Below are 23,668 nucleotides of genomic sequence, written 5' to 3' on the forward strand. Positions count from 1 at the left end.
TGTGAATTTTTGTTTTTTCAAGAACATTTAAAATTCTGTTGTGAGAATATTTTAACATTTAAGAAAAGAAAAATTCTGTTTTTTAATTTTTAATTAAAATGTTACATAGATTAAAAAATTGAAATTAAAAAAAGTGAAGTGAAAACATAGCACAGCCATATATGTGTGTGAAATGTGACAAAAATGTATCTAACCTATACTCCTATATATATATGAAAAGTTTCTTTACCCTGTTGAGGACATCTTTCCTAGTTTTCTATTACCTCTTTCTATTAAAACAAAGTTTGTTTATTTTGTTTTTTGGCTGCCTTGAGTCTTAAGTTGAGCATGTGGGATCTTCCCCTTGGGACACGCAGAATCATGCTCCTTTGGTCCAGATTGAGATTCATTATTTTGGAAAAGCATAAATATACATTAGCTTTAAGTATTAGAAATAAAGTAATGGGATCTGGATTACGTGTAGTACCACTTTTGTGATGAACTATTTGAATACCTCCAATTTTTATTGTGCCAGAATTGGGAGAGAAAAAAACCCAACCCAGAGAGGACAGTAGATTTCTTATGACTAGAAACAATGGGACGACCCTGTCTTGGAAAGCGCTTGCGCCCAGACTCAGTTGGCGCCCGCCCTTCTGCTTTTTCTCCAGCCGCCGTTTCCTCCACCTTTCGCGCTCTAGCCACCCGGGAAGCCCAGCGTTAAGGGCAGCTAGGCTCTGATTGGCTCCTTTAAAAGTCTACGGACTATCTGATTGGTGAATCCAGGACCCTTTAGCGCGGTGAGTTTGAAACTGCTCGCACTTAGCTCCAAAGCTGGCGCTTGGAAGTTAGGGACAGCGTCGCCGACTTGGTAGCCGCCGCAGCATTCGCCGCGGGATAAAGCCGGGTAGCGTTGGTGGGGTCAGGGTGTTGCCTATGGGGTGTCTACTCGGAAGGGCCGTCTTGCGGACCTTGGAGGGGGAGTATTAATGAAGCAGGTGATAATTGGGAGGCTGGGTTCCGGGCAGTGGGGTTCTGCGTACCGCCAAGCCCGGCCTTAACCGGAGGCCCCGGGCCTGCGCGTGAAGCGACGCCAACCCCGGCTTCAGTGTGAGGCTTGGGGGAGCCCAGCCCGGCCAGGGTTGTTCAGGCAGGGCTGGCATTGCTCTGGCCTCTGAATTGCAATCTGGGGTCGTGGGTGGCTGAGGAGGCTTTCGGGGGTTGATGGAAGGCAGATTTGTGCCAAGCGCTTGTGGAGTGCCAGGCTCGGCCCTGCAGCTCCTAGCCTCGCTTCCGGGAGTGGAAAGCAAGACCGCAACTCAGCAAGGTGCTCGCGCCTGCTTCTAATCTCAGGTGGTCCCAGGAAACCGACCGGAAGAACTAACTTGTGGGCCTTCTCAACTTGCCTCTCTGTTCCCATGACCCTAGCCTACCTAGAGCTTTTAAGAACACTTATCCTGGGCATAGACCCCAAGAGAACTTGGATTTTTTGGATTTTATTTTATGCTTGGTGGTTGTTACATGCAGTGGAATTGGCAAAAACTGGAAATCTAAGAAACGCCGAGAGTTAGAAACGTGTCTTTTTAAATCCTTTAATCAGTTTTAACATGCAGGTCTTGCTTTCTTTAAAGACCTGGAGGTGTCTGGGTGGATGAAGCCATTGATATTTTACATCCTGTCACTAGGAACAGAGGCATTCAAAAGGCATTACGAAGCCACATCCTTTATTTAAAATAGTTGCAACCAGGAAAAGGTGGAAGAGTAATTGAACCCAGCTTTGAAATTGAGTTAGTTTTCAGTGATTTTGTTTAAAATAAGCTCCACAGTTTCATTGTGATTTGGGCATATTACAGCTGGATATTGAAGAAAAGATTAGTTAATCCTAATCCGTTGCCATTTGTAAAATTGATTTTTAAGATGGCCAGTGTAGTGCAATTTTGTTTATTTAAAAAAGTTTATCTCTGCTTATGTCTGGAATGATTTTGAAAAAGAATGTGAGAAATTTAACTTAAGGTTCAGTGACCTTTATGATTTTATCAGTGATATAAAACGATGGTTTGGGCCTCTGAAGTTAATGTTTCCGTGGCAAACTTACCAGGAAGTCTTGAGTATCTGGTTGTGGTTTCGGCTTTTTTTTTTTTTTTTTAACCATATTTTTTTGTGATTCTAGTATATGGACATTCTTTGTTCTTGACATTGCATGGGGTATAATTAAAATAGACTTTATGTATGGAATTGCCCATTTTCTTTTAGAGTGCTTAGTGATATTTCCCACTTTACAAAAGGTATCTTGAAAGTTTTTTATCATCTTTGTGTTACGTGACTCCTGACAAGAGAAAGATTAAAACTGTCATTTGAGCAAGTTGAAATGAATATACTTAGGCTGCTTTAAATATTTTCTAATGGTTGAACAGTGTGACCACGTTTTAGCTCCCTACTTCATGTCTTTAAAAATTGTTTATTAACTTCATAAAAGTATCATGAAGCTACAAATTCAAGTAGCATTCATTGTTAAACTATTTGGGTATAATTGGCACACATTGATGAGCCTTAGAAGTCTTATGTAAAGAACATCAGGGTTTGTTTGGAACGGATAGATAAGTTGATGTCTGAATTTGAAGGTTAATTTTGAAAGAAGTTCCCAGGTGGCTCTAGTGGTAAAGAACCTGCCTGCCAGTGCAGGAAACATAACAGACAGTGGTTTCCATCCCTGGGTCAGGAAGATAACCTTGGAGGAGGGCATGGCCATCCACTCCAGTATTCTCTCCTGGAGAATCCTATGGTAGAGGAGCCTGGCCATAGGATCACACAGTCGGACACTGAAGTGACTTAGTATACCAAAGTTATCCAGGTATAGGATATACAAATATTTCCAATGTTTCAGAAGCTAAGAAAGGTGGGAGAGTCTTGAGTTCTTCCCCTTGTAAATATTGTTTTAATAGAATAGCTAATCGTATGGAAAATTTTTAAAAAGTTTATTTGTATTTGGCTGCACTGGATGTTCATTGCCACAAGTGACTTTCTCTAGTTGAGGCCAGTGGATGCTATTCTTTGTTGCTCTGCACCAGCTGGGTGCACAGGCTTCGGTACTTGTGACTCTTGGGCTTAGTTGCCCCCGGCATGTGGAATCTTCCTGGACCAGGGATTGAACCTGTGTTTCCTGCGTTGGCAGGTGGATTCCTATCCACTGCACCATGAGGGAAGTCCTATTGTGGAAAGTTAATACTGCTCTAGGCATGATGGGAAATTCTTTACTTGTAATATCTTATCAATAACTTAAAAGCACCCTTTGACTTAGTGGCATGTAATCAGATAAGCTTTTCTTCTCATTTTAGGGTCTACCATACCCACTGATTAACTATGGAAGACTATACCAAAATAGAGAAAATTGGAGAAGGTGAGTGGTTTTAATAATATAAAAGGATTTTTAAAAAATGATTTAATGATTTGACATCTTTGACATGTAAATATTCAAATTCAGTTTTTAAAGTATCTAACAGTACATTAATTAGTGCATTAATATATGTTTTCTACATAATAGCATAAGCAAAAAAAAAAATAGTTAACCTTTCAAGAGAATTGAAATTATTCTTACATGTCTCCCTACCAGCATCCCTCCAATAATCTTACATTCTTCTAATACTAAACACTTAAAGCAATATATCTATATATTTTTAAAAAACACTATTGCTATTTTGTAGGTGTGTTGAGGAGAGTGTTAGGGCAGTGAAATTATGTGCTTTAGTTTAAAGTACGTCTGCATATACTCTCTGAAGTTCTAGTCAGGGTCATGTATTTCATTTAGTGGTTAATGTCTTCTTAATGTCTTTTGATTAAAATATATCAACTCTTATTTCAATTATTACCAAATTGTTCTGTGATTTTCTTCTGAGTTAACAAAAATAATTCATTGAACTCAGGTTATAATTTGAACCCCTTTCTGGCTTTTTAGATCATAGAGAACATAACTATATGCATGATGTGGAACCTTAGTTAGCATTTAGCAGACACTCTATAACCATTTGTTGATAAACAGTTTTTCTGTTTATTGTTCAGTCTCCATGCTGCTGCTAAGTCGCTTTAGTCGTGTCCAACTCTGCGACCCCATCCATAGACGGCAGCCCACCAGGCTCCCCTGTCCCTGGGATTCTCCAGGCAAGAATACTGGAGTGGGTTGCTATTCAGTCTCCATAATTTGCCTGTATTGAAGATTTTTAAATTTTATAATGCTTAGTTCATTTCAAAGTGCAAGTCAGGAGAGACAGAGCACTTGTGATGTCTAAAACTCAATTCAGTATATATTGAGTGTTCACTGTAAGTTAATCAGTGGCTCTTATGAGTAAATTTTAGGACCAGGTGAATGTTGTACACTTGAGTGAGAGGTAAGAATACTTTAAAAAGTTTGACTTTACCATTAACTACTTATTTGACTATATTATGTAAATTACTGATCTTCCTGAGTTTGTCTTAACAGTGTGCTGGGTGAGGGTGCTACTGGCTTACCTACTTCTGTGTTTAATGCAAGTATAATTTACATCTGAAAAATGTACAGATTTTAAGTGTACAGAAGGTCCACCCATGAAGGATGGTGGTGAAGATCAAACAAGATCAGTTCTCCTTGATTTTTTTTTGACCTCAACAGTGCGACTTAAGGGATTTTAGTTCCTTGAATCAGGGATTGAACCCAGGCACTTAGCAGTCAAAGTGCAGAGTCCTAACCACTGGACCATCAGGGAATTCCCAGATCAACTGGTTACCCAAAGCACAGTTACTCCAAATTTCGTCAAAATAATATACAATGGATTTTATGTTAACTTACGTTTTTAAAATGACACCATGACATAGACAATTGGATAGAATTTCTCTATTTAAGAAAAGAGAGTTTATATAGCATCAGTTTGTCACTGAGCAAACCATCCTTAATATTCTGATCAAACAAGTAGATCATTTATTTGTTAGTGGTTCTTATCCTTTTTTGAAATACTACTAGTTTTGGAGAAACTCTTAAAAAACTGTAAAATAGACTTCCCTAGATATAAGTCCCTCCTAATCACTTTTGTATGACTGATGTCATACAAAAAAATAGTAAAGCTATTTAAGAAAATTTTCTTATAAATAAGGGAGTCAAGACCTCCCTTAAATTGTCCAACCCCAGATTAAAAATCACTTACCCGGGGGATTCAGCATATCATGCACGTGAACTTGATTTTAGCTGACTAGTCCGTCTCGCTTACTGCTTTTTCTGTTCCGTGCACCCAACCACCCCAGGGTCCCTTATATTGAAATTATTGCTCACTAGCTAAAACCCATACATCGGAATCCATGTTCTCAACTTCCAAATGGATGTGAGGCTTCCTGCATTTATTTTATGCCTACCTTGGGGAGGATATTTGACAGGACATACATTCCAATTTGCAAATGATCCTTTTTCTCTAAAATGTGTTGGAAAATTACTGGTAATTTGAATTGTATGGGGAACCTGTGATGACTATACGGATTTTCTAAACTGCAGATAGGTTAGGTTGTAATTAGCCCCTTTTCTTTTGGAAGTGATGAGAGTATAATTATGAATGAGATGCTTTCTTTGTGGCCGCAGCAGATGTTTCTGTCATGTGACACCTTATGGAATTCAGTCATCTTCTAAAAACTTTTTTTAGTTTGTGGCGGTTGTCACATAGACACTTACTTTGTTTATTTCAGGTACCTATGGAGTTGTGTATAAGGGTAGACACAAAACTACAGGCCAAGTGGTAGCCATGAAGAAAATCAGACTAGAAAGTGAAGAGGAAGGGGTTCCTAGTACTGCAATTCGGGAAATATCTCTATTAAAAGAGCTTCGTCATCCAAATATAGTCAGGTATGGTATAATATCTGAATTTGAATCATTTTCTGCATGCTATTTCACATGTGAATTTCATTGTGAAAAGTTTTACAGTTGCTTAATTTCTGATTGAACCTTTCTGAGTGGAATAGAACCCTACTGTTTTTGTTCATTGACAATGCTGGGCATAGAAAAACATAGGCTTTTAAAGCAGGAATAGAGTTAGAGGGGCTTGGTGATAGAGGTTAGTAGTGGGAGCTGGAAAATCAGGATAAACTGGTCAAGGGAGACAAGGAAGTCTTTTTTCACAAAGCTTTGTCACTGTTCCAACTCTGAGAGCTCTGGTCTTTAAGGACTCCTTAATCAGCGACCTGAGATAGATAGCTAGGTCAGGTGAAAGCTAGGATTTAATTGCATTTTGTGGGCTTGAGATGGTGAACAACTGGTAAGGTTAGATAATACTTTAAAAAGTTTATTTCTATAAGTTGCCTCAATGGAGAGACAAGCTCTAAGCAACAAGCAGTCAGCCTAGAAATATTTTTCTGGACTGCAGGCGATTTACCAAGTTAACACCTGTAATATCACTTAATTTTCAGTTGCTGCCCTGAGGTTCCTTTCTCAAATTCTAGTTTAATACTATGGTTTCACTACTAGGGAAGGTACCACCTCTTCTATTCCAAAACAGTATAGCATGTATTTGTTACTGTAGAAATTTCTTATGGCCTGCTTTTTCTAATAGCAACTATGATGTATGTGTATAGAAGCCATTTTACTTTGTGAGAGATCAAAAATGTTAAGATTTGTAATTGTTTTATTTTTCAGTCTTCAAGATGTGCTTATGCAGGATTCCAGGTTGTATCTCATCTTTGAATTCCTTTCCATGGATCTCAAGAAATACTTGGATTCTATCCCTCCTGGTCAGTTCATGGATTCTTCACTTGTTAAGGTAAGAATCTTGCCTAATTTTGTTAGTGTTTATCCTCTGTGAATGTAAAGGGTCTACACTTTAGAAGTGCTTGTGTTTCATGAGAATATACTTGGAAAAAGTATTAGAAAGTAGAACAAGGAAGAAAAGAATGTTTCATTAAAGAATATTTTGTTTTTTCTCACATAGTCTATAGGTTGTTAACAGTTAAGTATTTTATTACTAGATAGTGCTTCTGGTTGTAAAGTGAAAAGTACTGCCTGAAAAAACAGAAAAGTACTAAGTGTGTATTGTTGGAAACTAGGGTATTCTGTTCTTTGTCAGTCAGATATGTGCAAAATAAAAGAACAAAAGCCTGGGACAGGGTGATGCTGGCAGGCAGTTTCACTTTATTCTGGATTTGAATATATATTTTGTTTAACTTATTGTAGAGATTCAGTTCAGTTCAATCGCTCAGTCGTGTCCGACTCTTTGTGACCCCATGAGTCGCAGCACGCCAGGCCTCCCTGTCCATCACCAACTCCCGGAGTTCACTCAGACTCATGTCCATCGAGTCAGTGATGCCATCCAGCCATCTCATCCTCTGTCGTCCCCTTCTCCTCCTGCCCCCAATCCCTCCCAGCATCAGAGTCCTTTCCAATGAGTCAACTCTTCGCATGAGGTGGCCAAAGGACTGGAGTTTCAGCTTTAGCATCATTCCTTCCAGAGAACACCCTTTCGAATTCGAAAGGGCTGACCTCCTTTCGAATGGACTGGTTGGATCTCCTTGCAGTCCAAGGGACTCTCTGGAGTCTTCTCCAACACCACAGTTCAAATGCATCAATTCTTCGGCTCTCAGCTTTCTTCACAGTCCAACTCTCACATCCATACATGACCACTAGAAAAACCATAGCCTTGACTAGACGGACCTTTGTTGGCAAAGTAATGTCTCTTCTTTTCAATATGCTATCTAGGTTGGTCGTAACTTTCCTTCCAAGGAGTAAGTGTCTTTTAATTTCATGGCTGCAGTCACCATCTGCAGTGATTTTGGAGCCCAGAAAAATAGAGTCAGCCACTGTTTCCACTGTTTCCCCATCTATTTCCCATGAAGTGATGGGACCAGATGCCATGATCTTTGTTTTCTGAATGTTGAGCTTTAAGCCAACTTTTCCACTCTCCTCTTTCACTTTCATCAAGAGGCTTTTTAGTTCCTCTCCACTTTCTGCCATAAGGGTGGTGTCATCTGCATATCTGAGGTTATTGATATTTTTCCCGGCAATCTTGATTCCAGCTTGTGCTTCTTCCAGCCCAGCATTTCTCATGATGTACTCTGCATATAAGTTAAATACGCAGGGTGACAATATACAGCCTTGATGTACTCCTTTTCCTGTTTGGAACCAGTCTGTTGTTCCATGTCCAATTCTAACTGTTGCTTCCTGACCTGCATATAGGTTTCTCAAGAGGCAGGTCAGGTGGTATAGAGATTAAGTTTCATTTAAATTTAAAATAATTATCCTTATACCGTCTCTACCAAACCACTCCTCAGAGGTAGCCTTTGTTTTATTAGTAATCTTAGAGATACTTGTATGTCAACTTTGTATGTGTATATACAGAAACTTTTTATAAAAATGGGATTTTATATATATTAGTATATAGGCATTACTTTCCCTTTTACTGTGTAAAATGTTAATCTACCCATCTTTCTACTGTCTGATATAATTGCGTAAACGAAGTCCACACTGGTGGACACTGAAGTTGTTTTCCAGCTTGGTGGCTCATGTCCTTATGGTCAGTGCTGCAGTGAATATTTTTATATTCCTGTGTATCTTTATAGGAGTCTCAGCACTGAAATCAGTGGGTTGAAATTATTTATTTACACTTAAAATCTTGATAGTGCTGGTTAACCCTCTAAAAAAGTAGACCAATATCATGGTGTATGTATATTTTTTAGCACATCACTGTCAAAACTTGTTTTGATTAATCTTTTTGATAACAGTACTATGAAAAATACATTAACATCATTTTTCTTTCATTTAACATTTTTTATTTCTTAGCCATTTTATAAACACTACATATTTTTCACTGATGATTCTGTTAGGATACTTTTTTCACTGGTTTTTAAGAGCCTTTTATTGGTAATGTATTGATAATAGTTCTTTTATTGCTTTTTTTTTTTGTCTTTTGTTAATGGTGTGTATATACCATTAGTTATTTTTATAATTTAACGTATTTGTACATATCAGTACATGACTTTTGGAGATTTTTATGTCTTATTTAAGTCTTCCTCATGCAAAGATCACATGTATTAGAACAGTACATGACAGTGTTTTTCTAGTGGTTTCAGTAGATTACCATTCTTCCTTTTGTCTTAAATTCTAGATGAATCAAAGGTTTATTTTGATGTCAGAATTAGGGTTCTTAATTTTTTTTCCAAATGGCTAGCCAGTTGTTCCAACTGATTGGTTTTATGTATTTTATAATATTGAACTTTATAGTCAATACTATATTTTATATTTCTGTAGTATTCATGTTACTTCAAATGTCAGTTACATTTTGTTGGCAACAGGAATCTTACAAAACACTTCTCTGAACTGCTAAACAGCGTTTTGCCATAATTATATCTATTTAAATACAGTCATAATATTCTTTTTTTTTTTTTTCTTGTGACCAGTGTTTCCAAAGAGGAAGTGAATATATAAAGATAAAAGACAGAAATGGAAAAGACTAAACTTACTCAGGGCAGAACTAGAGTTGCTATAAGTATATAAAACAAAAGTTTAAGAAACTTTCTATATAGAAAATTACCTTATTACTTAAGAATTAGGGACCAGAATAAGTAAAAGAAAATGAAATGAGTATCTATAGATGTTCCCATAAGGTGAATATCTTTGTCTTAGTTGTACAAACATAATACTTGATATAAATGGGCTTCTCACGCCCCAGATACTTCCTGTCAGTTTCAACTAAGAAACTAAGGCCTGAGAACTTTTTTGGTAAATTGTTTATTTCTCTGCAATATAATTTCTTATGTCTTTGAAAGAAACCTGCCAAGATTATTTAGAAAATCATTTCATCATATGGTTAAGTTTCTAATTTATATTTCCTCCTTCCAGAGTTATTTGTACCAAATCCTACAAGGGATTGTGTTTTGTCACTCTAGAAGAGTTCTCCACAGGGACTTAAAACCTCAAAATCTATTGATTGATGATAAAGGAACAATTAAGTTGGCAGATTTTGGCCTTGCCAGAGCTTTTGGAATTCCTATTAGAGTATATACGCATGAGGTATGTTATTTTGGTACTTTTGTTATGTGTGACTGAGGGATTGTTTTCTGTATTCTTTAAGACAAGAAAAAATACTCAGAAAGATTTTCAATCTGCCGGTATCAGTTTATTGCCTCTGTAGTCCAAACTTCATTGTCTGCTATGTGAAAATGCATCTGGAACTTTTGAGTGTTTTTCCTTTGCCAGATGCTGGGATGTTACCTTTGACAGTAGAGGGTGCTAGAGAGGCATTGCAGGAAGGAGTCATTTATTCTCACAAGTCAGTCTCCGATTATTACAAACCTCTGTTACAGTTACTAATCCTGTATAGTAAACCTTCCCTGTGCAAGTTACATGTGATTTCTGTCTCGTTTGGATCCTGTCTTGAAAAAGACTAGTTAAAAGGTTTTGTTGATTAAGTATGATTATTTCAGATGCTTTTGCTGCTGCTGCTGCTAAGTCGCTTCAGTCGTGTCTGACTCTGTGCGACACCATAGACGGCAGCCCACCAGGCTCCCCCGTCCCTGGGATTCTCCAGGCAAGAACACTGGAGTGGGTTGCCATTTCCTTCTCCAATGCATGAAAGTGAAAAGTGAAATTGAAGTCGCTCAGTCGTGTCCGACTCAGCGACCCCATGGACTGCGGCCCACCAGGGTCCTCCGTCCATGGGATTTTCCAGGCAAGAGTACTGGAGTGGGGTGCCATGCTTTTAGAAGCTTGTAAATATAACCAAGTTTTGTCCCTGTTATATTGATGACTTGGCTTTTTGTTTGCTATTTCTGGAGGGAAAGGGAATGCTGAATCACAGTTAAGGATTGTTGGGAAACCTTGTCTTCTGTGGAGTTGTCTACTCTTGTGCTCAAAGACTTCCTCTTGATCAAAACTTGTGACAGTGCACCTCTGGTCAGGTGTCTTGGCTCCTTTTTAATCATTCCTTTTTATAATTTTTCCCATGGATCTGTAAATATATATTATTTGGTTTCCACTGGTTTAAATAGATGCTGTTGCCCTGCACTGTGACAAATGAGATATGCTCAAATAGTAGATTGGTGCAGACCACTGATAAGCTGCTGTGTGCCTTGGTTGTGATTCTAGCACGCGAGCGATGCGTGCGCTTGTGCAGCACGGTGTCAGCCCAGACCCAGCATCATTGTGCTTTTGTTCTTAAGTGAAGGCTGTCTTGACTGTTTTGATCCTTGCGTTTTACTAATTTGAAAAGATTTGGTATGCTTTTATCTTTCCTTCCTTAGTGAATATAACTTACAAATGAAGTATTTATCTAACATTTAGTATTGTGTATAGTGAATTGACTTTTAAACAGTATCAGAGACAATCGTGCAGCATTCTAAAGGACAGTCCTAATATAAATGTTTACATTTAGGTAATTTAATGTGCCACGTTTATTCCAAGTAAGGCGTTTTCTTTGTAATAGGTAGTGACACTCTGGTATAGATCTCCAGAAGTATTGCTGGGGTCAGCTCGCTACTCAACTCCAGTGGACATTTGGAGTATAGGTACCATATTTGCTGAATTAGCAACGAAGAAACCACTTTTTCATGGGGATTCAGAAATTGATCAACTCTTCAGAATTTTCAGGTATTTTTGATTTACGCTTGAGCTGTTAAGAACTTTAAAATTTACATGTAGATAGCAAGAATTATGTTGATGCTTTAACTTGTAAGTTTTTGTTTTGTTCTGGCTTTTTAGAGCTTTGGGCACTCCCAATAATGAAGTGTGGCCAGAAGTGGAATCTTTACAGGACTATAAGAGTACATTTCCCAAGTGGAAACCAGGAAGCTTAGCATCCCATGTCAAAAACTTGGATGAAAATGGCTTGGATCTGCTCTCGGTAAGGAATGCCCTTTATATTGGTTTTAATACCATGGATAATTAATTCTGAATGTACTTAATTCTGTCTTTACCTAGGAAATAGGAATAAAACCAATATTTGTTGACCTAGACACATAACTGTTACGTTTATTATATTACTAGCTCCATTTTAGTATGTGTGCTACTGAAGCAAGCACATTACTAGTTCCATTTTAGATATGAAAAACACTAGTGGTTTTGAGAGGAGAGTTTGGCATTTTTTTGTTGTCCTTGTTGATTTGTTTTTAATCTGATAGATAGCTATAGATACTCTGAAGGAGAAGACAGGGTTAATAATAACGCTGTAAGTGACTGACTTGGAGTGGCCCCCCTTTCCAGCTTTTTTGTCTTGGTATTTACTGGTTTTTAGTTTAGACATAGGTGTCTTCCTTATTTTTTCATATTTTTAGTTACTTAAGCCTTTGCTGCATGTATTTCCATTTCTCACCTTGTGCCTCATTTCCACATCAGATAGGTTAGCAAAGGGATGAATGTAGTTCTTAACACCTTCCCCTCTATTACGTTGCTGTTCCAACTAAACAGCTGTGTTCTTTAGAAATAAGACAAAAAATAATTTGTTAGCATAAAATAAAAATGTCCTAGACCTGCCCCAGGAAATTTATTTTAGAACAGTATTTAAATACTGAGGTGTTGCTGCTGCTGCTAAGTCGCTTCAGTCGTGTCCGACTCTGTGCGACCCCACAGACAGCGGCCCACCAGGCTCCCCCGTCCCCGGGACTCTCCAGGCAAGAACACTGGAGTGGGTTGCCATTTCCTTCTTCAATGCATGAAAGTGAAAAGTGAAAGTGAAGTCGCTCAGTCGTGTCTGACTCCTAGCTACTCCATCGACTGCAGCCCACCAGGCTCCTCCGTCCATGGGATTTTCCAGGCAAGAGTACTGGAGTGGGGTGCCATTGTCTTCTCCTAAATCTTATGAATCTCAGGTAATGTAATTCCAAAAAAGAAATTTTGGTAGGTTACTAAACAAAGGAAAGAAATCTATTGCTGTATCATCATACGTGTGTTCTAATTGGTCTTTGGGCCTCTTTCACAGGTTATAATCATGCCACCAACTCCAGCTCAGATTTCCCAAATGCTTACAGTGCAGTCCAGGGTCCTTTACTGCCACTCAGATATTTTATACGTCAGTATTGATGACGTGATGTAAAAGGCCCTCTGTATTCCTGGCCCAGTCTGGGATTCTTGAACATTTCAAAGAATGTCACTTTAGTTAACGAAATGAAAATTATGTTGTCAATCACGGTTCCTTATTCTAGCCAGTATTGACATCTTGGACTGGATCATTTTTTGCTGCTGGAGGCAGTCCTGTACATTGTTAAGATACTTAACAGCATCCCATTTCTGTATCCTGTAGATGCCTTTAACACATTTTCATCCCAGTTGTGACAACCCCAAATGTATCTACACATTGCCAAATATCCCCTTAGGGTCAGTCTCACCAGGTTGATAATCACTGCTGTACACCATATGTTAGTCTTGGTTTCAAATTTCATCTTTCTCACTTGTTAGCTCTGTGAACTTCGGCAAGTTCCTTAACCTCTTTGAGCCTCAGTATTCTCATTTGTAAAGTGGGACTAATTCCTACCTTTCCTTGTCAGGATTAAGTAACATGAAATGAACAAAGTAGAGTGCCAGCTATAGAATAAGAGCTTAGGTGGTAACAAGAGAGGAGAAGTATCTCTAGGTTGGCTTATTGATTTAAAGATTTCTTTAAGACACATTTTAACTTTTCTGCTGATGTGTAAATAAACTGTAACACTTAGGTTTCTGACCATAGTTCATTTAGTGAGTCATTTTAACCTGTTTATAGCATAGTGCCTGCTGGCTTTGTTTTTATTAGAAACTGCTGAAAGCTACATTAGAAACCTCTATAGTTACTTACCACAGTTTCAGGAATGTTGTAAATAACTCAGAGGGCCTTTTAATTCTCAAAGTAAATATAATTAACTAGATAATCTTTCTTAAATTTATGCCTTGGTTTTAAAGTTATCCATGAATGCTTGTGTCTTAAAATGTAATTTATAGCAAAAAGGTTATCAAGATATTTGTGATTTAAAGAATAGATCATTTTAGAGCTAGAGGGTGAGGTAAAACATTTATGTGGTTTGGTGTTAAACTAATGGGAACATTCATTTAGTAGTTTTTCTTTAAAATTATTAGCATATGGCTTATTGGTAGAAAAGTAAGGCTTTGGGGGGAGGGTTTTTTTTTCTCCTTAAGTAAATAACCTTTTAAAATATCTTTTCCTCACACAGAAAATGTTAATCTATGATCCTGCCAAACGAATTTCTGGCAAAATGGCACTGAATCATCCGTACTTTAATGATTTGGACAGTCAAATTAAGAAGATGTAGCTTTCTGACAGTTTCCCTGTGTTGTGTCAAGAACAGATAATTGTACTTTTACTGTTCATCTCTGGTTTTGTCTTGTATATTTTTCTTTTCTTTGTTGTAAAACTTAATCTGTACTTCATCTTCTGATTTCAAAACTAAGTTAAAATGTAAATACTGTTCTATATGAATTTAAATATAATAATTCTGTATATGTTTGTAGATTCCACTGTAACAGCTGTTTGTTACTATAATAAAACTTTATAAATCTAGTATTGATGTCAGGAATCAGGAAATTTTTGAGTTAGCTTAAACCATCTAAAATGCTACCCCAGTCTTCTTTTCTTATTGAAAATACTAAAATTTAGGAAAGTGCTAAGTTCAAAGTTCATAATGCTTTGAAGTATTTTTATACTGTTTAAATTTTCTTGTCAGTTTCTTGTTATGTGGTAACTATACACCCTGCCTAAAGATGAATATTTTTCTACTGGTATTTCAGTTTGTGACCTAAATGTTTAGGCATTCAGAGTGAGAGAACTATCCAGATTTGAGAGACGATGCTTAATTTATAGAGGTTTTTAGTAACTTGTAAAATTAACATTAGTATATGCCAAAGCTTGCTAAGTTTTACAGTCAGAGATCAAGGGCTGTCCACAGCAGGAAAGAACAGTTTAGAAAATTTATGAGGTATCCTATTTTTAGGTAGGTTATGAAAGTTATTTGTCTGAGTGAATTCTTGTGCTTTGGTCAGAGGTAACAACCATACAAAGGAGTTGCTTATCTTGGCTTTCAAGTCTGACTAAACTCTTTGCAAATTTTGACATAGTTTAGTTTATTAGCAGCCTTCTTAGAAGGTTCTAATGTATAATTATTTAGCCAAGATCACTAGCTTTTGGAATTGTTTAATAATGCTGCTCATTGTGATTTTTACCTGTAATTAGCCTAATTTAGATTGTTATAGCCAAAAGAAGTGTCTCTAAAAATAATTTTTATCATTTTTAATGTACAGCTATCCACTGGTCACCCATATGCTCTGTTTTTCATGCTGATAGCCCGTGACCAGAATGAGCCTTCTTGTGTGGCTGATCCAGTTGATTGAGTAATGGGTGATCTACCTAATCTTGTTGTCTTCTAATTTTTTCACTTGAGGAGAAAGTATGGGTCACTTTCTTTGGCAACAGGGCATAAGGTGAGAGTTTTGGTGGCCGCCTTCTAGGTTTTTCGGTGGAAGCCAGCCTGCAGTAAGGGAATGCAACTAGAGATGGAAGTCATTTGAGGTCACACTGTTGAGAGATTTCATGGTGGGAATTTGGTAAGTGAAAGGTCAGTCACACAAAAGAGTTAATTGAGATGGTGAAATGGTGAAATGGAGTATCTGCAGATTGTCTATGAAGTATTGAAATGGGTCTACTTTTCAATTGTGCATTACAGACCTTTGGCGGTGTAGAATCAGCATTGATAACTGATGCCGCTACCCCTTTGCCCCCACAAAACTATCAGTGTGTCTTATAAATTATTTCTTGGTCCTTCTGTTTCAATAACATGTAGATGCACTGGTGTCACCAGTGTTTGGGGCCTTGTGGCTTTGGTAGCAGCAGCCTGCCTGCATGCTCATTGCTATTGTTTAGTGCAGTCTAATTGTTTGAAAAGTCAGTAATTCATCAGTTTACAACCTACTTGGTGGACCAGGGAAATGAGATGGAAGAACCCTGCCATCAGTTGCTGTAAACAGACATACGTTTTGTTCTGCTCCAGCTCTCTGTGTAGTCCTAAGTAAAGTGTTTATGTCAGCTTCAGTGACTAGTTGAAAAGCCACTGAATTGGGTCCTCATCGCATGCATATTTTTAAATTGGCTTGTGCTGTGGCGCTTCTGATTGATTTTAAAGTGGATCTTGTCTGTGGGTTAGTAGCTCTTAAATCTGTTTGTGCTAGAAACACCTGAGACTAACTCTCTTCCTACCCTGAACAGTTAAAAGTCCCCCAAGATGATTCTGATGCAGCCAGTTATCGCCAGTTGGTGGTGACTTTAACAACTTTGGGCCAACATCTAGTTTTAGTTGTCTGAAAACTTTGTTATCTTGCATTATCTCTAACTTGTTCTATTTCCATTTTAGGCTGTACAAAGTTCTTTGGTGAGGGGAGAGGTTTGTGTATTTTATCACCAGTAGGAGACTTCCATATACTGTGACTAATGCTGTATCTTATTGTCTGTAGGCTTTAGAGAAGGATTTGTTGTTGTTGTTAAACATAAAATACAAAGGCAGTAATGATGCAAAGAAGTTAATACATAATCTATAATAAAATCATTAATTTATATGTGGACATGGCCTGTGTGAATTAAATGTTTGAAAAAAACCATTTTTTTTTAGTGAATAAAAGGTATTTTGGGGACTTGGATTAACAATGAAATAATTTTTAATTAGTAAAAAAAGGAAACTTGAAAGTTCTTGGTGAAATATACTTCTACATTAGTGCTTCTCGCAAACTGTACTTAATAACAGGTCAACTTCAGCCCCATCCCTGTTTAAATAGTTGCCATATTCCTAGGACCCTAGGATCATTTTGCATTTTGTGGACAGAATAGAGACATTTAGATATGTTTGTGGGCTGTAGAGCTTGAGAGTAGTGGGCATTGTTTGAATAGGTCTGGGGCAAGATGGATAGAGTATTGAATGACTAAAGAGAAAGCAAAGGATGGAGGGATAAAATGTGAAAGTTCCTGAAGAGGGAGAAAATTCTGACTTAAGAATAATGTCTAGGAAACGGCTCAGGTGGGACAGTAATGGTACTGACAAGGATTGTAACTTTTGACCTTTGGAGAAAGGAGTGATGTTAAATATAATTGGAAGCAAGAGTAGACCTTTTCAGTCCCATACTGAATATTTGGATATTTATTTAGTAGTTTGAATATTGAGTTTCTAAGATGCCTTAAAAACTTTAGAAGAAATGTGTTGAGAGTCATAGACTTGTTTGTTGAGAAGGGAAAAAGGTATCACAATACCTGCATTCCTTAGAATACTGAAAAGTCTGATTTTCAAACTTGAATTAGGATCTGGAGAGCTTCTAAGAGATTTCTTGTGCATCCCCAGATTTGGCAGGTCCTGTATAGCCATGAATACAATTTCTTAGCAAGTTCCAGGTGGTGATATGATGGTCCAAGGACCACTTTGAGAATCACTGCATGGGTAGTTCTCAGAAATCTGGAGAACTGAACAGAAACTTAGTCATCTTGTTATGAGAGGAAGCATGGTGCAGAAGGAAAAACTGACCCAGAGTCAGTATACATGTAGAAGTTGAATTGGAATTTAAACCTAAATCTTACATTGTCACTGTTGAGAATTGAGAAAAGTGAACCGCGTAATATAAAGATTGCAGTTTTAGAGCCATGTTAGGGCTTGGTTCCCAGTTTTGCCAATTCCATCTGTGGCTTTGGGTAGGTCACTCAGAGTCTCTGAATCTATTTCCTTAACTGTACAATGGAAATAATAAATGGCATTTATTTATATAAATACATAAGTAGGATTGTAAAATTGTTAGGGATATAGACAGGGCGGCCAGGCATCATGCATACACACAGACATACGCATACAGATATAGTACATGTCTCTTTGTCAGGATCCTCTAATGTTCTCTTCAATACATTGCAAAAATTGGGCAGTAAGCTATTTTTCTGTCACAGTAATCGGTTCTTAAATCTTAACAGATGGCATTTAACAATGGCATTACAAGGTACACTAGATGGGGAATATGGGTTCCTGGTACATGGTAATTCCTTTCTTCTTTGAAGTCTCCCACTTTTTTCTTATGTTACTCTTAGCACTGTTATTTTCTCCCTTACTGAGGGCTGGGGCCATGTCCCGTTCTTTCATCCCCACAGCCCTCAGTCTAGAACCTCAAGTGCTAGACTAATCCCAGGCCTTTAAGCTTGCTCATAGGTTATGGTACCTTCCGTTCAACTATAACTGAACATCTCTGGTGAGCAGCCACTGCTTCACATACACTTCCTGTTTTTCCCAGCAATCTTGTAAGGGAGTGGCCATCTTCATCTTAGAAACTAAGATTCATAGAGCTTAAGTAATTTGCTAAGGATTGCAAGGCTAGTTAAAAGCAGGAGCAAGGACTTGGGAGCTTTCTTTTTTTTTTTAATTTTATTTTATTTTTAAACTTTACATAATTGTATTAGTTTTGCCAAACATCAAAATGAATCCGCCACAGGTATACATGTGTTCCCCATCCTGAACCCTCCTCCCTCCTCCCTCCCCATACCATCCCTCTGGGTCGTCCCAGTGCACTAGCCCCAAGCATCCAGTATCGTGCATGGAACCTGGACTGGCAACTCGTTTCTTATATGATATTTTACATGTTTCAATGTCATTCTCCCAAATCTTCCCACCCTCTCCCTCTCCCACAGAGTCCATAAGACTGTTCTGTACATCTGTGTCTCTTTTGCTGTCTCGTACACTGGGTTATTGTTACCATCTTTCTAAATTCCATATATATGCGTTAGTATACTGTATTTATGTTTTTCCTTCTGGCTTACTTCACTCTGTATAATAGGCTCCAGTTTCATCCACCTCATTAGAACTGATTCAAATGTATTCTTTTTAATGGCTGAGGAGCTTTCTGACTTCACAATGTTCTCTTTTCATGGACTTGTGTTGCTTCCCAAGATAAATTGATAGAAAATGTATTTAGTTTCTAAAGTTTAAGAAGAACTCAAGAAGGCAGGCAAATAGTAAAGCCAGTGCAGCCCAGGTGCCAAGGAGTTCCCTCCCAGCTCAGGGTCCAAACCAGCCCCCCAGGTTTCAGGCTTCCCCATGGAGCCCCAAAGCTCGTGAGACCTCTACTTCAAGGTTGAAAGGACCAAGGCGAGATAGTTTTCAATCAATGTTCATTTTCCCCGTCCCACTTTTACTATGCTGCATGTGGTCCTCTTGAGCTTCTTAATCCTGGCTCCTTTTTCATACAGATGACCCAGATTGGATCAGAGTGATAAACCATAACCCAGCAGCAGTAATTGGTTCAAGGGGTGGGCAAGTGACCTAAATAAGACCCGTGAGGGTCCATTTTGCTATGGAAACCCTGAGAGAATGAAGTCTTTCTGCTGACACTGCTAAACTGGGATGACAGGGCTAGGAGCCTGAGGCATCTCCCCCATTCTGCCAAAAAGTGATGAATAGAGAAAGAATCTTGGGGGTTTGATGTCCCTGGACTCTGGTCCTCAAGCCTGGTTCTGGCAGGGCTACCTTAACATTTGGAGCTACTCAGTATCCCTTGTAGGTGTAGGAGTTGTGGGTTTTTTGTTTTTGCTTAATTTGGTTTGAGTTGGGGTTCTGTCATTCCAACCCCAAAGAGTCACAGCCATCCATACTAAAATAACAGTCATATACTTTTAAAGGAACCTCTAACTTAGCACCCTTATAGTTATAATCCTTACGTAATTAAATATCTTCCCTTTAAAAGCTCTATTGTTCATAATCATTGTTTTAACTGTAGCTTCTAGTTTTGATTGTGTAAAATGGTACTGATAGAAATGTATCCCTATTGTTTCAAAGAACCTACAAACTTGAGGAATGTTTATGTATATGTACCTACTCTTTTACCAGTTAGGAGTAGAAATCTATAAAATACACTTCCACAGGCAGTCGTTTCTTGAGATACAATTTCAAAACCATGCTATTTTCTGCTAAGGAAATGATGGAATAACAGAAGCAGAATGGGGAGAATTTCCTAATGAGTGTTAGTTTTTGTAAAGAGCTTTGTAGTAACTAAGTAGCCTATGCTATTTCAATAGAAGCTTCCTATACTATAAAAATGCCTTTAACTATAAAACCACAAGAATAATTATACCGTAATATACACTTTATAATAAGGACAGAAAAGATAGATTTCCCAACGGAACACAGCCATTTGTCTCAATGGTTCTGGTATCATGACAAACATATTTATGTGCAAGAAAATATAAATCTATTCTTCATGAACTGTGTTCACTGCTTCAAGGATCCAAATGGGAAGCCGAACATTTGCTCTATCTTAAATCTTGCTAAAATTTGAACATAGTTTTATAAATGCTTTTTGGCTTTTTGTTTGAATTACTTCTCATGCACAGGCACTAATGGAAAATGGTTCAGAACATAAAAGGCTTGTGATTTCCCAGGTGAGCAGAAAACTTTTTAGACTAGTCAACATCAATCCGAAGCCTCAGGGACTGGATGACAAATGCAATGTTATTTATATGTTGGGAGCTCTTACCCATGCTAACAGAAAGTTCTAGCAGCTTCGATAACCATAAAGGGCACACATCTCACCTCTTTCACCCCAGATTTTGGCATTCATTATGACTCACAAAGGTCCATCTAGTCAAAGCTTTGCTTTTTTCCAGTAGTCATGTATGCATGTGAGAGTTGGACCATAATGAAAGCTGAGCGCCAAAGAATTGATGCTTTTGGACTGTAGTGGGGGAGAAGACTCTTGAGATTTGGACTGCAAGGATATCAAACCAGTCAATCCTAAAGGATATCAGTCTTGAATATTCATTGGAAGGACCAATGCTGAAGTTGAAACTCCAATACTTTTGCTACCTGATGTGAAGAGCCAGCCGACTCATTAGAAAAGACCCTGATGCTGGGAAAGATTGAAGGCAGGAGGAGAAAGGGACGACAGAGAATGAGATGGTTGGATGGCATCACCGACTCAATGGACTTGAGTTTGAGTAAACTCTGGGAGTTGGTGATGAACAGGGAGTTTTGGCGTGCTGCAGTCCGTGGGGTTGCAAAGAGTTGGACACAACGGAGCTACTGAACTGAACTGAACAATATAGGAGACATGGGAGATGCAGGTTCGGTCACTGGGTTGGGAAGCCCCATGAAGGAGGAAATGGCAAACCACTCTAACTATAAAATGTTCATATAAGAGAGAACCCAAGTGATCAGTGAAGAGAAGTGTCAGATCAGGGAATGCTGCATAGATTTTCAGTTCCTAGAAATTAAAAGTGTAATAGCTAACAGTACATGCAGCACATGCAAGCCAAGCACATTGTAAGATGTATGGAGTGTTTTCTTTGGAAGAGCAATGGTGATTTCCATTCTTCACTTCCCCTCAGAGGGTAATAGGGAATTTAACTCAGTTTAACTCAGTTTAATCTACAGGTATTTTAAATAGTCACATTCTGAAAAATAACCCAAAAGTAAACTTTATCCAAATACAATTATATAAAAGTATATATCAGATAATAAACATTGTGATGTTAGTATTATATATTCATAGGTCTCTGTCAATGGAATAGCTGGCTCATGTATAAAGGAAAAAGGCAAAGAACTTCAGCCTTATCTCTTATATTGTTTTTTAAGAGAAATGTCTCGTGTGTTACCATGTTTGGAATATCTCCTAGCAAGGCTGAAAAGCAAGGAATAAACAGCAATAATTCAGTGTGCCTAATGGCACAAAATAAAGGAGGTATTCACAAACAGAAAACTGGACTTTTGAGCAAATGTTTATTTAAATACAAACAGCAACTCCTACTTTTCCTGTTATCTCCAATTATGTGATGCAATATTTTTACCAGAAGAAGTGCTTTTTAAAAACAGCCTTCCAGGGAGCAAATAAACAATACTATATTTGGCTAACAGCTGCTTTTGGAAAATGAGATGTCAGCAAAGCTGAATGTTGTTTAAAGAAAACTAATTATCCAGCTACCTTTGACTTGGATCAGAGTAAATAAAGCACTTCCCTATTTGCACAGAAATGTTTTGTCTAGGATTTAAATATTAGGTATTAGTCAGATATTTCACTTCCTCACTCATTTGCCATGTGGAGTGAATTGCATTAAAGTATCCCTGTGTTTGATTTTGCTGCCAGAACCACTTGAGGTCATCTGGTGCTGCGGAGCCTCCATTGCTTTCTTGCTTCACCATCCATGAGTTGTTCTGTTTGGTGTAAAGCAGTGTGTTTATAGACACACTGAAACACAGGTGACCTAGTGACACATGGAGTGGCGGCATTTGTGGGAGTTAAATTATGCAAATGTCAGGTAATATAAGTGTGTTTAAGCTCACATGTAGAATCAGAAGTAATGGAAATGCCACCAGATTTTGAAAATTCGTTTGAGGTTGGCAGGCCATGCGGACTGTAGCACTGGCATATACATTGCTGTTGGGCAGTTTGGCAGGAAAACAAAAGACCTGCAGCCCTTTGTCAGTGTTGTCAACCAGGCTGTGGCTTCCCTGAGTTAGAGCTGCTGTGGGTAGGTGCCTATGGTGAGGACTTTCCTTATTTTCACATTGACCATTTTTTAAACTTAATTATATGTTCTGTATCATTAACACATACCTTGTCAGTTTTTTAATGGCTGCATAGTATTTCCTTATATAGTTGTATTTTAATTGTGCAGTTGAACTTAACTAGGAATGGATGGGACTTTGGGAGGTTGTTTTCTTTGCCTTTTTAAAAGAAAATTTTATATGTATTTTTGACTATATCAGGTCTTAGCTGCAGTGCCCAGCACTGTAGTTGTGCATGAGGGCTTAGCTGCCCCAAGGCATGTGGGATCCTAGTTCCTGGACTGGGGGTTGAACCTGCATTCCCTGCATTGGAAGGCAGATTCTTAACCATTGGACCACCAGGGAGGTCCCTCACATTGGCCATTTTATAATTTTAGATATTTTTACATTCTGAGGCAATCTTATCTGAGCGTTCATTAAATGGGAGTGACAATGTTAGGGCTGAAAAACGGACGGAAACTTTGGTTTTTGAAATGAACTTTAGATGGGCTTTAATGGTCTTGAAGGCCAAACAGTGCCTATGACACATTTTAGAGCAAGTCTCTAGTTAGAGTAAAATGTTAGTCTTGAGAAAATAGAAAGCAGCACGAAAGCCAAAATGTCCTATAGTTGTACATTTTGAGGAAGCATGTCTCATTCTGTGGAAAAATCAGTATTGAGTTATGCATGTTCTTTAAGAACATATCTTCTAAAATATGGTATATGCTTTTCATATAAACAGTTGTTAGAAAACAAGTCTAGGACAAGCACAGTTTTAATGATTCTGTAAATGTTTGTTCTTCCAATGAGTATTTATTGAAAGGTATTATAAGCCAGATACTATGTCATGAGGACAGTGTTCAGCTAAATAATCTTACCTTGGTGGACTTTACAACCCCTTGTTGGGAAGACAGGTTACAAACAAGTAAACAAATGTAATGGGATATTAGGAAGGGACTCTTCCTGTTTTTACTTTGGCCATTAAGGTAGTTGTCAGAGTAGTTCTCAGAATTCCATACCTGGTATGCAGATTTACAAGGAAATGACTCTAAGAACCTGTCCCACAAGTCTTAGGTCCAGGATAAGCTACACAATTTCCAGAGCCCAGTACAAAATGAAATGAAAATGTGGGTCCTCCTGTTAAACTATTGAATTCCAGACAACAGCAACAGAGCATTAAATCAGGCACAGGGCCTTTCCAAGTGTGGGGGCTTGTCTGACAGGT

The 23,668-nt window shown here is 38.1% G+C and overlaps 1 protein-coding gene across 4 annotated transcripts in view; it reads left to right on the forward strand.

Moving 5' to 3' along the window:
• Nucleotides 1-665: 665 nt before the first annotated feature.
• The window catches only part of CDK1 (cyclin dependent kinase 1), a 50,623-nt gene continuing 27,620 nt past the window's right edge, over nt 666-23,668 (forward strand). The window contains exons 1-8 of one of the 4 annotated variants that reach the window (XM_027530615.1): nt 666-776; nt 3,312-3,373; nt 5,677-5,833; nt 6,620-6,743; nt 9,815-9,985; nt 11,397-11,560; nt 11,672-11,813; nt 14,110-16,507. In XM_027530615.1, the coding sequence (XP_027386416.1) occupies nt 3,337-3,373; nt 5,677-5,833; nt 6,620-6,743; nt 9,815-9,985; nt 11,397-11,560; nt 11,672-11,813; nt 14,110-14,208 (894 nt within the window). In that variant the 5' untranslated portion in view covers nt 666-776; nt 3,312-3,336 and the 3' untranslated portion in view covers nt 14,209-16,507. Of the gene's footprint in view, nt 884-955; nt 975-3,311; nt 3,374-5,676; nt 5,834-6,619; nt 6,744-9,814; nt 9,986-11,396; nt 11,561-11,671; nt 11,814-14,109; nt 16,508-23,668 lie in introns of those variants that run through there. The other 3 variants (XM_027530614.1, XM_027530617.1, XM_027530618.1) reach the window with 3 other exon arrangements.

Source organism: Bos indicus x Bos taurus, chromosome 28, assembly GCF_003369695.1.
Source record: "Bos indicus x Bos taurus breed Angus x Brahman F1 hybrid chromosome 28, Bos_hybrid_MaternalHap_v2.0, whole genome shotgun sequence".
NCBI lineage: Eukaryota > Metazoa > Chordata > Mammalia > Artiodactyla > Bovidae > Bos > Bos indicus x Bos taurus.